Source organism: Varanus komodoensis, unplaced genomic scaffold (genome assembly GCF_004798865.1).
Source record: "Varanus komodoensis strain SLA01 unplaced genomic scaffold, ASM479886v1 scaffold12, whole genome shotgun sequence".
Lineage (NCBI taxonomy): Eukaryota > Metazoa > Chordata > Lepidosauria > Squamata > Varanidae > Varanus > Varanus komodoensis.
In genome coordinates, this window is record NW_025335349.1 from 31,003,021 (window position 1) to 31,018,769 (window position 15,749).

Sequence of the window (15,749 nt, forward strand, 5' to 3'; positions counted from 1 at the left end):
TGAGAGTAATTTGGCAGATTGCATAGTGGTCAAACAGCTTGCACAGGGAAAAGATGCTACTGTGGCTTTCCTTCCCTTGGATTGTATGAATCTGGCCATGAGCTGCAGTTGCACAACACAGTAAAACAGAATTCTGAAATGAAATCTGGAATATTTGAACAAGCAGTGCCTGATCCAGAGTTCATGTATTGTGATATCTTAACTGAAGGCTAACTTGTCTTTTCCCAGAGAAGCCAGAGTCATAAATGATGCTTTGTGCTTAGTGTATGACTAGGACCTGTCTGGGGAGAGAGAACCAAAGTTCCAGTTCCACCCATCACAAGAAGCAAACCTGGGTTGCAAAGTTCTTGGTTTGTTGAGCTGCTCCTGCTTGCTTTGCAGGGAGAGCCAAGCATCGTGCAACCTTATTCGTAGTAAATCACTGCCATATAAAATTACTGATCGAAGGCATGAAAGCATTGTGGCTTCTGATGTGCGATTGTTGTGAGTTGATGTGTTCTATAGTGGTTAGAGCATTCAGTTAGGATGTGGGAGACTTGGGTTCTAAAGTCCCACTTGGCCATGAAGCTCACTGTGTGTCTCTGGGCCAGTTCCTTGAGACTCAGCATAACCTACCTCACAAAGTTGTTTTGGGCATAAAATGGAGAAGAGGTGAAGTCTGTGGGCTGCCTTAGGTCCCTTGCAAGAAGTGAGAAAACCAGGATAAATGCAATAGTGTGTGCCATCTCTTAATCTTTAAACACATAGCTAAGCTTTGTATATGCTTGAAATTCTAAAAGTGCATTTTAAGTGAATGGTTTTAATTAAATGAGAATACTCAATTTTTTCAAAGTGCAGCAGAAGATTGCTCTTTTCTGTATGGTGATGAAATATAATTATAGCAAGCTCATATGGTGGCTTAAGCTATTTTTAAAGTAATACAAATGTTACATACCTGAGATTTTCAGGATCTGTGTTATAGATTAAGCTGAATCAAATTATTCTTTATTGTATTGTTACTGAAATTAAAATGTTGGGGTAGTGGTAAATATTACTAATGAAAGGGGAGAAACTCTTGAAACCCTGGAGTAATGGTCTTACTCAGCCTGGTATCTTCTGGATGAGTTGGACTACAACTTCCAGCTTTCTTGTTAATTAGCATGCTACCTATGGCTGTTGGGAGCTGCATTCCAAAACTAGTGAAACGGACTTTCCAAAAATCTTTAGGTTTGAAAAAATTCTAATGCAATTAGGGTAATTTGCTTAGGAAAAGTTTCATTTTTCATCAAAGAGTTCTGATGCCCTAGAGCAGGGACACAAGTTAGTTGACAGGGTTGATAGCTTTCATCTTGCCCGTAGTGCTGCATGTTGCCTATTCCACTTTGAGACTCCCTTTGACAGCTGAGACTGATGAAGAAATGTCCAGACAATACTGCACAGACTGGGTCATGGCAAGTGCACTTGTGTCCTCTTGCAAAAAAATAAAAATGAAAACCTCATTTTAAATAAGTTTTTGTAAGGTGGCAGGCAAGGCAAAGAGACTCCAAAGTGTTAGAGCATCAGAGGAGGGGCTCTCACTGGCAGCAGCATGGCTGAGATAGCAAGGGGCAGTACAGGGTTCGCCTCTTTCGCCAAAATGCTCTGAAACCAATCCCAACTCCCCACTGATGAAGTTGCTTCCTTGGGTTCAGATAGCATGGGTCGCCAGGGTGGCTTTTTTGTGAGAAGTGTCTTGTTCAAATACTGCCTGCAATCTATCTCGAATGTCTAATAATTCTTAATGTAGAACTGTTTTAACTAAAACTAAGTTAGCTGGCTGGGCTGAAGGGAAACGGGTGGCACCCTGTCCTCTCTTCCTTATATAAAATGCCTGACTCTGTGGCAAGTCACCTTGTCCCATTATACTGGCCTGGTAGTTTGGGGAAGCCCTAGCTACTGAGACTCATGATTTATCAATGCTAGCTGTTGATGGTGTGCATATATTGGAGGAACAGAGTTTCTTTCTAAAAGGAATTGCCGTAATCACAATTTGTTTATACAAATACTCTCTTATGCATTTGACAAAGGGATATTATTTTGTATCATGCTGGTTATCGTTCATTCTTGGAAAATAGCTTTAGTAGTTGTTTTTGACTGGATTTATTATAGAGGCAAATATAATAGCATTCTTGGTGAGCTTTGTGGAATCTGCCATTTGAAGCTTCACAGGTGGATGGTTCAGTTGCTTACCTTTTGTATGTTACTGGCTTTTGCTGAGACAGCATTCTAGAAGTGCTATCAAATATTAAAGGACAGGTGGGGTAATGCTAAAACTGGGAGTATTAATAGTGTGGTGGAAGGTTTCCTCCTACCCTCCTTATCAGGTTTAGTTGCTGTGGTTTCTTGTGTTGAAGACAAAAAAATGTTCCTCTTGTTCATTGTCTGACCATGAGAGACAGGCTATTTCAACAAGTCATTTTATATGGAAAAAACCACTCTGTATTGTAGGTGCACACTATCCCTATTAAGCAAGCCCATCTCCAGTCTGCTGTAGTTGTCAAGCACAGTGAATTTCCAGTGTGGTGGTGTGGTTAAGAACGTGGGACTGGGACTCAGAGGATCTGGGTTCTAGTCCCCGCTCAGCCATGGAGCCAACTGGGTGACTTTGGGCCAGTCACAGACTCTCAGCCCAACCTACCTCACATGGTTGTTGTTGTGGGGATAAGATGGAGGAGGAGATGTAAGCTGCCTTGAGCCCTTTGTAGGAAAAAGGCAGGATATAAATCGAAAAAAATAAAATATGTTTAGCTTTTTGTAATGATCAGTAACAGAAAATGTCATAGCAGGAAACATTATTCAATAAAAGCAGGGCACTTCCATCAAACCGAGAAAACTTAATCAGCAGAAATATTCTTCACTTGTATAAGTAAGGGTCTACTGATTTGTGAAGAGAGCTAACTATCAGTTATGTGAAGCCTGTAACTGAGGGAATACATTGCAGATTTACATGGATCAGTGGCCAGTAGAATTTAATTTTATACTGGCCTGCAGGGTCTCTGACAAAATTAACTCTTGTGGTTATAGAAATTCTCAACTAATTTGTGATGTGTATTAAATTTTACAGCCAGAGTTGGGAAAACATCACTTATTATGTCCCTTGTAAGTGAAGAATTTCCTGAAGAGGTAAGGTTTTCTTCATATTTGAATAATTTTATTAGGAAAAGTACTTGGTCTTTAAAAGTATCAAAAATGAGTAGAGAAATCATCATGAAACAATTCTTTTTAGCATTTTGTATTTCCCATTCTCTTTCCACTAGAAACATTTAAAAATCTAGATTTTTCTGATTTTTTTAAAATGGCATTAATGAATATAGAACTGGACATATTTGCAAATTTGAAACAAAGCAAAGTTCTAATTGATTGAACCTCATGTGGACACTTAATGCTTTATAATATATGGCTATTTTACAAATTTCAAACCATTTTTGGGTTTGACAAAAGGATTTTATTTACTAGCATGCATAAAAATATTGTCTTAATTCCCATTCAGTTGAAATATGCTGTATTCAGTTGAAAAGAAATTCTATGTAAACTTGGTGGTGGAATATTTGCTAGAGTCACTAACTGTCCTGAAAGTAGAGTGATATGCCTGAAGTAATTCATCATTATCCATTTCATTGACCATTCCAAACTAATAATGAAAGCAATTTGAATAAAAAGGGCAATAGTCTAGCTATTTAGTGGCATTTCATAGTTTACCCCTGTCAGTCATGTGCTTGATTTATTAAGTAGATACATTGCAAAAAGTACTTAGAACTAGGCATACAAGAGACTGGCAAAATACACAAGAACTTTGAATTTCCTTGACAGAGCAAGGTAGCAGACGAGGTCACAACTACTAAGTACCTAAAATAATTTTAATTCCCAGGTTGATTTGATTATTCCTGCCTTATAGAATATCTTATGTATCTTGCTACTTTGTTATCAGAAGTTACAGGCTCTGTTGCCTTTTAACATTTTCAAGACTGTTCCTATTTTTCACACACCAAGGTTCCTCCGCGAGCAGAAGAAATCACCATCCCAGCTGATGTTACTCCAGAGAGAGTGCCAACCCACATAGTGGATTATTCAGGTAATGGTTTGATTCCTTCTACGAATGAAGAGAGAGCTGAGACATACAGTGTGATCCTTTGAACTTTATGGGTGGGTGGAGGTCACAATATGATGGGCAAAGAAGCATGTGGATAGTATATTTCCATTTATGGTAGTAAAATGAAAAGACGAAGAAGCCAAGAAATGCCCTGTCCCTACAAACCTGTACCAAAATATACCACTTTTTGCTTCAATACTTCATGTATCCATCCATTGATAAACTAATATCCAGAACGCTGCCTCTCTCATAATCCCCACAAAGACCAACCATCCTTTCTTCATTCAACCCCATGTTGCCTGAAGAGGGAAAATTCATTCACAGGCTAGAAAGCTTGCATTAAATAAATGGAACAAGTCTCTCAGGCATGCTCAAATATAGTCAGGCCTCTTTGATCATACCATAGGTGGTAGTTGAAATGGATGTTTTTAGGACATTTTAGTTTTTTTTAATGTTGAAAAGACTTGTGCCTGCTTTTAGAGCCTTGAACAGGTATAGGGCTCCAGTCTGGTATGCTACCATCTGTTTACAGCTACAAGGCACCTGGCACTTAAGGTGGATCTAGTATACACCTGGTATAGAATTACATTTGCATCTGCCAAGTTTGGGGAGTAAAGTGTTTTTCCTGTAGAGTTGCCAAGTTTACTTTTGACTGTACTTTGAACATTCCCTGTAGAAGGTGGTTCGTTGTTTGCTTTGTCGGGGAACTTAGTACCCTTTTTTTTTCAAAATGTGGAAGATAATAAGGTGCAAAGAAATCTGAGCACTTCCTTGAAAGTGATTAGTGTGGTTGCTGTGCATATTCAAAGCACCATTCTCTATATCAAGGACAATTCCCCTTCATACATAAGTATATATATTCCAGTGAAATACAGCAATTCCTTTAAAGTTCTGTCTTGAAAATCAAAAAATAGAAAGTTGGATTCAAGGTACAGTCCTATATGTTCTTTACTTATTTTAAAACTACAGCCTTGATGCAAACATTCTTCGCTTATGGGATTTAGTAAAGACAGAAGGTTCCTATTTGAATCAAAATTGTTTTGAGATAACATCTTCGAAATTGCTTTTGCCTCAAGAATTTTTTTCTGTTATGACATTCTTTTCTAATGACGTGAAATATTTTCCATTCTATTCTCAATTATTTCCTAGTGTACTGTGACTTCCCTTGGGAGTTATAGTCTACATAGCATGTGGCCAAAGCTTTTTCCATGTGCTTAGACAAAAGATTTTACATGCAGAGTAGACATGTGTTTTTGTATATTCAGTTCAATGAAGCTGTGTGGCATAATGAGTCCATTATTTCCTTTATTTTCAGTGATCAGGCTGTGAATGTTGTTGCTTATCTGGCCAAAACAGCACCACTCATGTACAGTGATGTGAATTTACTGGAAAATTTTGAACTAAAAAATTTCAAAGGAAATCTGGCTAATTTTCATAGAATCATTTGCAACACAAAGGTTTCAGTTTGCATCAGAAAGTCACCCAGTCTAATTTAGCATGTTTACTAAATACAATTAAAATAACAAAGCTTTAAAAAATACACCAGAAGTTGCCTCAATATATCAAAGTTATTTGATCAGAAATACTTGATGAGAAAAGTGAAAGGGTACTTAATGCAATTTGAATGTTATGTAGAACTTTAAATTGGAATAATTGTACAAATGTAAAATCAATAGCATATACTTCCCTTACTACTTAAATGTGAAAAATAAAGGTACTGAAAAACTGTTGAATTTTTTTATAGAGGAATCCTTGGTGCCATGATAGTAACTAGAGGACATAGAAGTTTTTGAATTCCCAGATCAGAGTTGAAAAAGAAGTCTAACCTGCAGTTTTTGCGATTTCTGCTTGGATCCCCTTGCAGCTGGGGTGGAAAAACCATGCTAGCTATTTTTCCAAGGTAATAGCAGTGATTTCAGAAAAGGGGGCTGTTCTGGGCAAAGAGGCATGTCTCAGCCTACTTCCTTCCCCTTACATAGCCGAAATTACCTCCACACCCCTGCTGCTCTGTATTCTTCCAAGTTCACAAGGATACAGGCCTCCTCACTGGACTGCACTCTAATTCACTTTTCCCCACTTTGCTGCCAACAGTGATGGACTACAATTTCCAGCACTCTTCAGTCAGCAGTATAGACAACATCAGCCTAGGGAAAGTGGCAGTATTAATTTTAGCAACCCAAAGAATTGTGCATGATGCATTGACAACCACTGATCTATTTCAAGTCTTTTCTCCAGAAATTGTTGGGACACCTTCGGTTTTGCTGTCCTTGTGTATTAGTTTAGCCAGGCTTGCAGGGAATTCCAGTTTGCAAAAGTAAAATGACCTCAAAGAGCATGCTCAGCAGCTATGAAATGCTGACTGTCCGGTGGGGGGCATGGGGATAGGATGAAATTGTGAGGAGTTTCATGGAGGAAGGCATGGCTGATTTTTCTTTATTAATGCTTGTTGCATTTTTGTACCACCCTCTAGCCCAATAGGGCAGTGTACAATTTAAAATATACACATAATAAATTCCAAGAATAAAGCAGAGCAATAAAAAAACCACTAGATGCACTAAAACTCAACAATAAATAACTGCAACACTCATGGAACACTCAGGACAGCAACATATTGTTCAACAGTTCCCTTTGTTTTAATTAAAATTTCCATGAATTCACACATGTTTAGATCTCTTTTGGAAAGCAGTGACAAGATGGCTGACCCCCTTCTGTTAAAAACTGCTGTTACTTGCTGGAGAAAAAAACCCTTGTACCATGTTGTTTCAGTTACAAATATTATGAAAAGTAGAATTTTTTTCTGTAGCTAAAACAACATGGAAATGGGAGAGAAAATGTAGTGAAAGGATGCCTAAATTGCCTTCCAAGTGTACATGGACAATAATTGTGAACTTCTGTTCCATGCAGAAGTTGAGCAAAGTGATGAACAACTCCATCATGAAATATCGCAGGTGAGTGGCCATGTGTCTTCTACTTTGAAATTCTTTTTTTATACTTGCCTTCTAAAACTGTCTGGGTGAAATCCTTCTCTATAAAGACAGGCTATATTTGTTTGATTTACACTCTAGTTATTTAAGTTGCTTAGTAACTGGTATGGAGAATGGCTGGAGCCTGTAAAATAAAGGGGGAGGGGCTTTTATGGCCTAATTTTTTAAGTAAGTTGTACAGGTCACCTTTGAAGAGTAACTAAATTATCTGACAAGCTCTGGGAATGTAAAATGCCCTCATTCTCTACACCTGGCCATTTTGTTACCAACCAATGTACCATCTGCCCTAAAGCTATGGCATGTAAGTGGAAGTGTGCTCACACAACGAGGCTTACTGTCACTTGAAGCACTTTGTGTCCCCAGAAATATCTTCCACGCTGCTTGGGTCCAACAAATGTTAAGCAGAACTCCACTCATGAAATTGGATTTTTTCATCTGCTTTCTGTACTTCCTTAAGCTGCTCGTAAGGGCCTATGAGCCTTCCATTGCAGCCTGGAATGGGACCTAAGGTCTGAAGTGGAAAGGGCACATTCATTTGGGATTTCTCCAGTGTAAGCAGAAGTGTTCCATTTGGTCGAAGCAAGTGGCAATAAGCACCTGGTCTTGCCGACGCCAATCTGAGTAATGATTCAACAACATTTTATACGTTTTTTCAGTTCATGTAAAAAACACCCTTAGTGGGATTTATGTCCTGAAGCACATGCTTGCAGATCTAGAAACAAAAATGTATTTGCTTGTGTTTTTCTATGGCCTATTCTAGGATGCTCCATCCTGTGTACCTCTCTAAAGTGCAGTCCCATACATTTAAGTGCAGTCCCATGCAAAAGTAAGCCCTGTTGAGTTCAGTTGAACCCTTATTCTGGAAAAGTATGTAAAGGACTGCAACCTCCGGGTTTGTTGTCTGTGCATTTCCTATTTTAATTCTAGTTGGACACAGAATAATATCCATAAGTAAACCCCTGGCTCACATTTAAGCACCCTTTTTGTGAATTATCATATTTATTCTTCTAGGGCAGATACAGCTCTAGCCAGCATAGCCAATAGTGAGGGCTTACAGGAGTTGCAACATCTGGAGGAACACATATTCACCCTACCTATTCTAAGAAAACCTTGTGATTATAATTCATTTGTTTATTTTTTTTTATCCAGGCAAATGTAATTTGCATAGTGTATGCAGTGAACAACAAGAATTCAATTGATAAGGTATGAGAAAAGATTTCTCTTTGTGTGTATTTATGTATGTGGCATATCCCTGAACATGTGCATTTGTTTTCAGGTGCTCAGTTTTTCACTGGTTAAAAAAAATATAACTAGAAAGAAGTGACTCATCCATTTGCTAAATTCCCATCCAGCCCTGAAAATACCCTGTTCCTATACAATCTTAAATTACATGCCACAGCTACAGCTTTGCCTGGGTGCATTTACCTCCATAGTTTCCTCCCAAAATTTAGCAATAGATAGGCTGGTATTTGCATTGTTCTATGCTGTGTAGGTGAACATTCCAGATGAGAAGAACAAGAGCCCCCGGTTCACATATACTGGGGTATTGTTCTTCTAGTTCCTGTTCTTGGATTATAGTTTTGGTGTTTCCAGAGCTATTTCTGCTAGGATATACTAGCCTTCTATATTACTGTTGCCACATTTGTTATTTGATCATAGAATGCGGCATGGGGTAGGGGAAGGTCTTTTGGATCCTATGGATGTCAAATATGTTGGCAAAATCACAAAATCATTTTGAAGAAAGAACATTTGCCCTCTTTTTCTTTCTGAGGCTTATACCCCAGTTTGGAATCTTTTGTTTGGCACTTATGAATGAAGGAATGCTAGCCTAACCTCCATATAACTATCGTAACCATTGGACTCAGTTCATGTACCCATCCTCTTTGCACCTCCTTTTGCTCCTCTTTAATGGGTTTACAATTTTGAGACACCAGGTAATTGCAATGTAAGCATAAAGTGAATCATAAAAATTAAAAGAAAACCCTGACCTAACCTTATTAACGAATAGTAAATTGTTGCTTTAGGTGACAAGCCGATGGATTCCTCTCATCAACGAAAGAACGGACAAAGATAGCAGGTACATATTAAAGCAAACCCAAAGCTGCTGTGCCTAAAAACAACTGAAATAAGTAAGAAATAAGGCCTGACAGCTATGACTGCTTAAACACAAAGGTGTTCGAACTCCTGATCTGCTCCATGTGGAATCTGCACAATACTTACTTATTATTTTGGCAATTGTTAATCTGTATGAACATAGCACAATGTGCTACAGTGAGCTGCACTGTTCTGGCAACCGTTAATGATACGTAGATACATCATGTTGATATTTAGGGCTGATCTAGTTAATCCCAAATATCTGAAGAGTTGGGCCTACCAAGAGGTTAGTATTGACTGCATTTCAGAAGGTAAATTGCAAGCTTCAAGGCATTATTTTTCTGACTATTCTGCCTTTGTTCAACATAGATCTTATTTCAGGTGAATGCTTTGCTTGTTTACCCATTTTGAATTGTCAGGAACGGTTTAAGCTTCCTGAACTAAGGGTTAAAAATGACTTTTCCAAGCGATTGATATATGCAAAGAATTCAAGTATGTTTTAATACATTCAGTACTTCAAAGAATGTATATTACACGAATATGTGTCAGATGTGTGTGAAACTTCCAGGCAGTATTGTTATAAATTCAACTTAAAATTCAAATAAAATTTCAAATAAAGTTCAAAAAATGCATGGAACTCTTTGCCTTGAGGCGTCTTACTCTAAGCTACTTTATTTGATGATATTGGGAAGTTTTCCAGGGTAAATGACTTGCATTTGGCAGCCTCTGTTAATTGAAACAATTTCGCTGGTCTGCTAGTTATGAATATTGTATTATGAGATCAATGGATAGCTTTAATTTTACCTGTAGTTGCTTTAAAGTATGCTTTCAAATTATGGTATTTTATGATGTGTCAAACAACAGCTGGCTTTTTATTTCAACATTTTCTCTTAACTTATTTTTAGGCTGCCTCTTATACTGGTTGGGAACAAATCAGATCTTGTTGAATACAGTAGTATGGAGACTATTCTTCCCATCATGAACCAATACACAGAGATAGAAACTTGTGTAGAGGTAATTGAAAGCATTTCTGGTGGTTCAAGGATGATGACAAGTGTCTCTGAGACTTAGGACACTCTAGGCTAGTTTGCACATCATGTTGAGCCACCCTGGTGATGAACCATGGTGGGTTGTTTTTTACTGAATAACACCTGTTACTCTGACAAACAATTAGACTCTGTATGACTTGTCATGGGTTGTTGCACCTTACTCATTTCACCTGGCTCTGCCCATATCCTAGTGGCCTTTGTGATCAGATTCCATTTCCTTCATCAGCACTCTTTCTGTAACTGGTCTGCTAAAGTTACTGATTAAAGAGACACTCTACCTGCAGACATTTATCAGATTGCAAAAAGGAAGTAATTTTCTAAACTTACAAATGTGGCAATATATTTATAATTTGTTCAAAATAGCCCAGGCAGCCAGTACTCTCCACTGTCGATTTTGTCTTCCACTAAAGCACTCGTCCTGTTAGCACTCGTCCTGTTTTAAAAAAGGGCTACCTCATATTCTAGTAATTACACTCATCTGAAAAGTTTTCTCTTATATCCACCAGCTGCTTCCTCCCCACCATCCCACTTTGTACTTGTTGCATGGCCATGAGTGGTTTCCATTGTTAGCTGTCAGACATACTTACGGGTTGCAGAGCAAGGTAAACAAATTACAAGAAAGAACAAGTAGTGAGGTGGACTTAATAAAAATATGCAACCTTCAGGATAGAGCAGTGATGCAGTAAAGAGCCATAAATTTTAAGACAGCAGGAGGGGGATTGGTAAAAATAAATCCATGTCAAGGCAGACAAATGAGGCAGGTCAACAGTGGACTTCTGACCAAACCATAATGTGTTCAGGGTACTTTTAGGTTCCTTTCTTCTTGATCTTTAGGCACACTGGGCAGAGAGTGGTGAGAAAGGACGGGGGAGCATAGTGGTGATACTAGCAGGAGCAGTAAGGTCTTTTGCCACTCTTGCTGGGCAGCTCTAGCCAATCCGAACAGTCCATGATGAAGTCATCCTACCAGCTTTGGGTGTCATGACAAGCCACAGTGATGACAAACCACGCTGAATAATCCAACAAGAAGCCCTGGGTTTGCAGGATGGTTTGTTTATGGAAAACATCCTGTGACTGGGAGAAAATTGCTTCAGGTTTGGACATAATGACAAGCTACCCTGAAACAACCCATGGTGACAACCTCCCATGGCTTAACATCTCTTGTGAACTGGGTTTTTTATAATCAGCAAAAGGAAAAAAGACCGCTGGGAGGTTTCACCCCCTCTGCTTCAGAAAGAAAGCCAGGAAAAGACTGGCTTGGTTCCAAGTTACTGATCAGAGAAATATCTTCTGGGAGCTTGTTTCCCTTACCCTTTAGAAAGCACTGTTCCGACTACCAGCTGTGTTCGAACTGCAGAATTGAACCAGGAAAATAAAAGGTGGGCCTCCAGGGGGTTTCTTCCAACCAATTACTTCAGGGAGGGAGGATGATCCTGCTTCCAGTTGAGGGTAAATGCCTGATTACAGCTTGTCGCTTCCTTCTGGCAGTGTCAAACTGATCCTCCTCCTTTACACTTTCTTGTCATTCCCTTTTCTGTGTGTGTTTGTGTGTTCCCTCTTTTAGTTTGTAGGCCAAAGGGAATATTCTATGTCTTATTTACTGCTTGGTATGAACTACCTTGGAATAATATTTGTCTGGAAAGTAGGGATTAATACATAACTAAATGAAGTAATAAAGAACTGCATGTCCATTCTTTATTAAATTCAAGTATTGTAACCTGCTTTTCAATTTATTTAAGCTGCAGTTTTAAGCAGCTAAAAATAAAACCATAGCCACTTAATACACAGAACAATATAATTATGACAGGAGCAGGTTAGGCAACTAAAAATTTGAAATCATGATGACACTATTAAAACATAGAAGGTGAAATAGCAATTGAAATGATTAAGTGCAAAAACAAAGCAGAAAATGTATCAGAACATTGTTTCTTAGAAAACAATAAACTCCTTGGACAATCAAAATTTCAGCCTTATACATATATACTAGGCTTTTTCTTCCACATTGCACTAAAGCTTTCAATAGCCCAGTTTGTTTTTTCTTTCAGTGCTCAGCCAAGAACTTGAAGAATATATCCGAACTGTTCTATTATGCACAAAAAGCTGTTCTACATCCCACAGGACCTCTCTATTGTCCAGAGGAAAAAGAGGTATTTGAAATAGTTTGTGCCATAAAATTAGCCCTACAGGTAATTCTCTGAAAGCTGCTCACCAGCATGGTCCTTTCCACTTAAAAAGACCACCTTGGTACTCACTCAGCATTTCCTAGTCTTACCAAGCTAACAAAGCATTTCTGGCAATCTGAAGTGCTCTTTCTGGTTTGTGTTTCCCAAATATTTGCCATGTTTTGCTTTGATCATTGGCTGATATGTGTTTGTCTATGGGAGAATGGCTTGGGTACAGTGATACCAAGAACAGGGCAGGCTGAATATAATGGTGGATATTGGACAGGTCCTCGTATCAGAATGGAGATTAAGGTCCTTGTATTTTCCCTCCTCCTTTTGGTTCTTTTCCTAAACGGTTGCCCTCCTGATTTTAGAAGTGCTTTACTGGGCTCTCTACCTGCTGCCCTTCCTGAGCTGGCAGAGGTGGTATTGGAGTCCTAGACTGGTTGCCCTGGGAGACCATCATCTACACTGATCCCTCTTGCCTGGTACAGCAAGGGATTTCATGGCCTTCGTACTCTGTTTTTGGCATGTTTGTTCTGGGCAGGAAGAAGGCAATCTGGAGGTGGAGGACAGTTACCATGACAGATCCACTCTTTGGGGCTGGGGGAGGTGGGGGGTTAGACTTACGTCTTCTGCAGTGGTTGTGGTTCAGTTAGAATGACCCATTCCCAGAAATAGACAGATTCATATGATTTCCTGACAGTTCTTGGGTTGTTCCCTGCTCTTCTAAGTGGCCTTTTCGCAATTTTGGTCAATTCTGGGGTGGAGAGAAGGCCCAGGGGGTTGACACAATTTTTAATGTGTGCTTTCCCACTTATAAGTGCTTGTGCAAAGTCTTCCTTTTTTGAAGAACGTCCTCCTTCTGGGGATGATGACAGAGCAGAACAGTGACTACAGCAGCAGTGAAGAAAAGCCCATGACAAGTCTGAACAAATGCTAATTAGAATTGATTTTAAAGGCAACTTGGCTAAGTGGTTTGGCCATCACAGTATCTGCTAGTGGTACGTTTAAGTGGTGAAAGCTCTATTGAATGTTGGCCCCAAGAAAAGTGGGGCACCACTGGTCTACCATGGCCAGTTTGCAAAACATTTTGAGGATAAAATCAAAAGTTCAGTGGTACCTTGGCTCATGAACTTAATCCATTCCAGCACTCTGGTCATGACCCAAATTGGTCATGAGCCAAGTTAAATTTCCCCATAAAGTTCAATGTAAATTAGGTTAATCTGTTCTGTAACTATTTTTTTAATCAGAAAAATGTGAAGCAAAGTGACAAGGAATAACAAAAATCATGCCCCCTCCCCACCCCAAGCAGGAGTATGGCCATCCCCCCCCCCCCCCCCCCCCCCCCCCCCGGCCCCCCCCCGCCCCCCCCCCCCATGCCCATCACCCCGGCGTGCTGTGCGGGGAGAGACGGGTGGGAATGCAGGCGCACCGGGGGGGGGCAGACGGGTGCAAACACGGGCACACTGGAGGGGAGACAGGCGCGATCGTGCTGGTGGGGAGGTGGCCGAGATTGTGGTTGCGCTCCTGCAGGAAAGACGGGCGCAATCATGGGTGCGCTCCTGTAGGAAAGACAGGCGTGATCTCAGCCATCTGTCCACACCCCCCTCCCCAGCACGATCGTGGCTGCCACCCAATGCAGAGTTCGCGACCTGAGTAAAAATGTTTATGAAATTTTTGTTCGCAACCCGATTTGGTCATAAACTGAGGCATTCATGAGCCAAGGTATCACTGTATCAATTCCAGTGTGGACTGCACATTAACTACGCACATAGTTATGGATGTTTCCATGGCCTCCAGTTGTTCTGTTCAGAGCATGCTCTTCAGCTTGTATAACTAAGGACTTGGACAAAATGGTTGGAAGGGTGAGCCCACTACTTGCTGACCTGGTACTTCTTCCTAGCTCATCTTAGGGAGGGATCTCTCTCTCACACTCTGCAATAAATGGCTGGGCCACTTTTGGGGAACCCACATTCAGTAGAACCATTATAGTTAAATTCATACTTAACATTTTGGGGCTAGGTCCTTGAGTTGGTGGTGGCCTCTCAAATGCAAGTGTTTATGGAATTTGACAGAAGTAGTTTTCGTTGCCATGGTGGGTGACTTATTTCAGGCAGTGAACAGAAGTGTTCTTTGGATCTTTCAGCAGCATTCAGTCCTGGCTCTTTTGTGTCCCAGAAAGTATGTCCTGGAAGGAGACTAATGTTTGACTCTGTTTCCTTTAGTCTATAGAAGCATGTTGAGTGAAATCCTGTCTCCCATTTTTTAAGGCATATGTTAAATGACTGGGAAATATTGCCTGATGTTTTGGAGGGGAGTATCATCAGTCTAAGGATGAACAACTCTCTCCTTTGCATCATATTCCAGGGAGGCCATGCTTCCTACATTGATACTTGAGAACAGGGAAGGACTAAAGCTGGGCTAACAAATGGGAACTTAATTCAGATAATATGGAAATACTGTTGATTGTGACTAAACCTTATTCAGGTTTAGGTGCTTAGCCTCTTCAGACAGAAGAATTAGGTTCTTATTTTATTTTGTTTATTTTATATTTAAAACACTTATATGCCATCCTTCACTATCGCATCTCAGGATGGCTTACATATCTTGGGAATGCTCCTAGATACAGCTCTATTCCTATAAGCTCCTGTTGTAGAGGTGACCAGAAGAAGGTAGGCTGACATGCCAGTTGTTAAGGCTGTGTTCATGTGTACCTTAGTAACATCCAAAGTGGACAGCTAGAGAATATACTTGATGGAGTTGCTTTATGAAGATTGCCAGAGCTTTTGATTAGTGCAAAATTGGCTCTAACAAGCCCATTGGAGGTAGCACATAACACTAGTTATGTGCCCATTTCTTCTCCAATGGTGCTGGAGGCCCATACAAGCCTACCTGCTCATTAATCACCTGAAGACTTCCTCTGTGTTTTCTCCCTGACTTCTAAAATCGGCAGGTGAGTATGCAGGAGAAAGCAGTTTGGCCTTTGTGCTCAAGCTCTAGAACTCAGCCCCTTTCTTCTTGCTGTCTTGTTCTGTTGCATTTTCTCTTTCGAAAGTCATAAGGCACAAGTGCAGTCTTACTTCACTGCACTTTTATTTTTACTGGTTTTCTTTTTTCCATTGACTCTTTCTGTGGCTGTCTTTGATCGACTCTTTCTGTGCTCTGCTTTTATTATGGTTTTCTTTTTTTAGAAACCGCTGGGCATGTTAAAATGGCATACATTTTTGTCACGTACAAGCAAAATATTTTCTTATTTAACACACTACCCCACAATTACATTCCATATACAGTCTGACAACTTCTGTTGGTGGATTCTTTTCTCTTTACACAGGCTATCTTAATTTTCTGT

The 15,749-nt window shown here is 39.8% G+C and overlaps 1 protein-coding gene across 3 annotated transcripts in view; it reads left to right on the forward strand.

The window, feature by feature from the left end:
* RHOT1 (ras homolog family member T1) overlaps nt 1-15,749 on the forward strand; it is a 46,157-nt gene that overhangs the window by 4,205 nt on the left and 26,203 nt on the right. For all 3 annotated transcript variants that reach the window (XM_044422091.1, XM_044422092.1, XM_044422093.1), the window contains exons 2-8: nt 3,083-3,141; nt 4,009-4,090; nt 7,013-7,056; nt 8,242-8,295; nt 9,117-9,169; nt 10,092-10,200; nt 12,281-12,382. In XM_044422091.1, the coding sequence (XP_044278026.1) occupies nt 3,083-3,141; nt 4,009-4,090; nt 7,013-7,056; nt 8,242-8,295; nt 9,117-9,169; nt 10,092-10,200; nt 12,281-12,382 (503 nt within the window). The remainder of the gene's footprint in view (nt 1-3,082; nt 3,142-4,008; nt 4,091-7,012; nt 7,057-8,241; nt 8,296-9,116; nt 9,170-10,091; nt 10,201-12,280; nt 12,383-15,749) is intronic.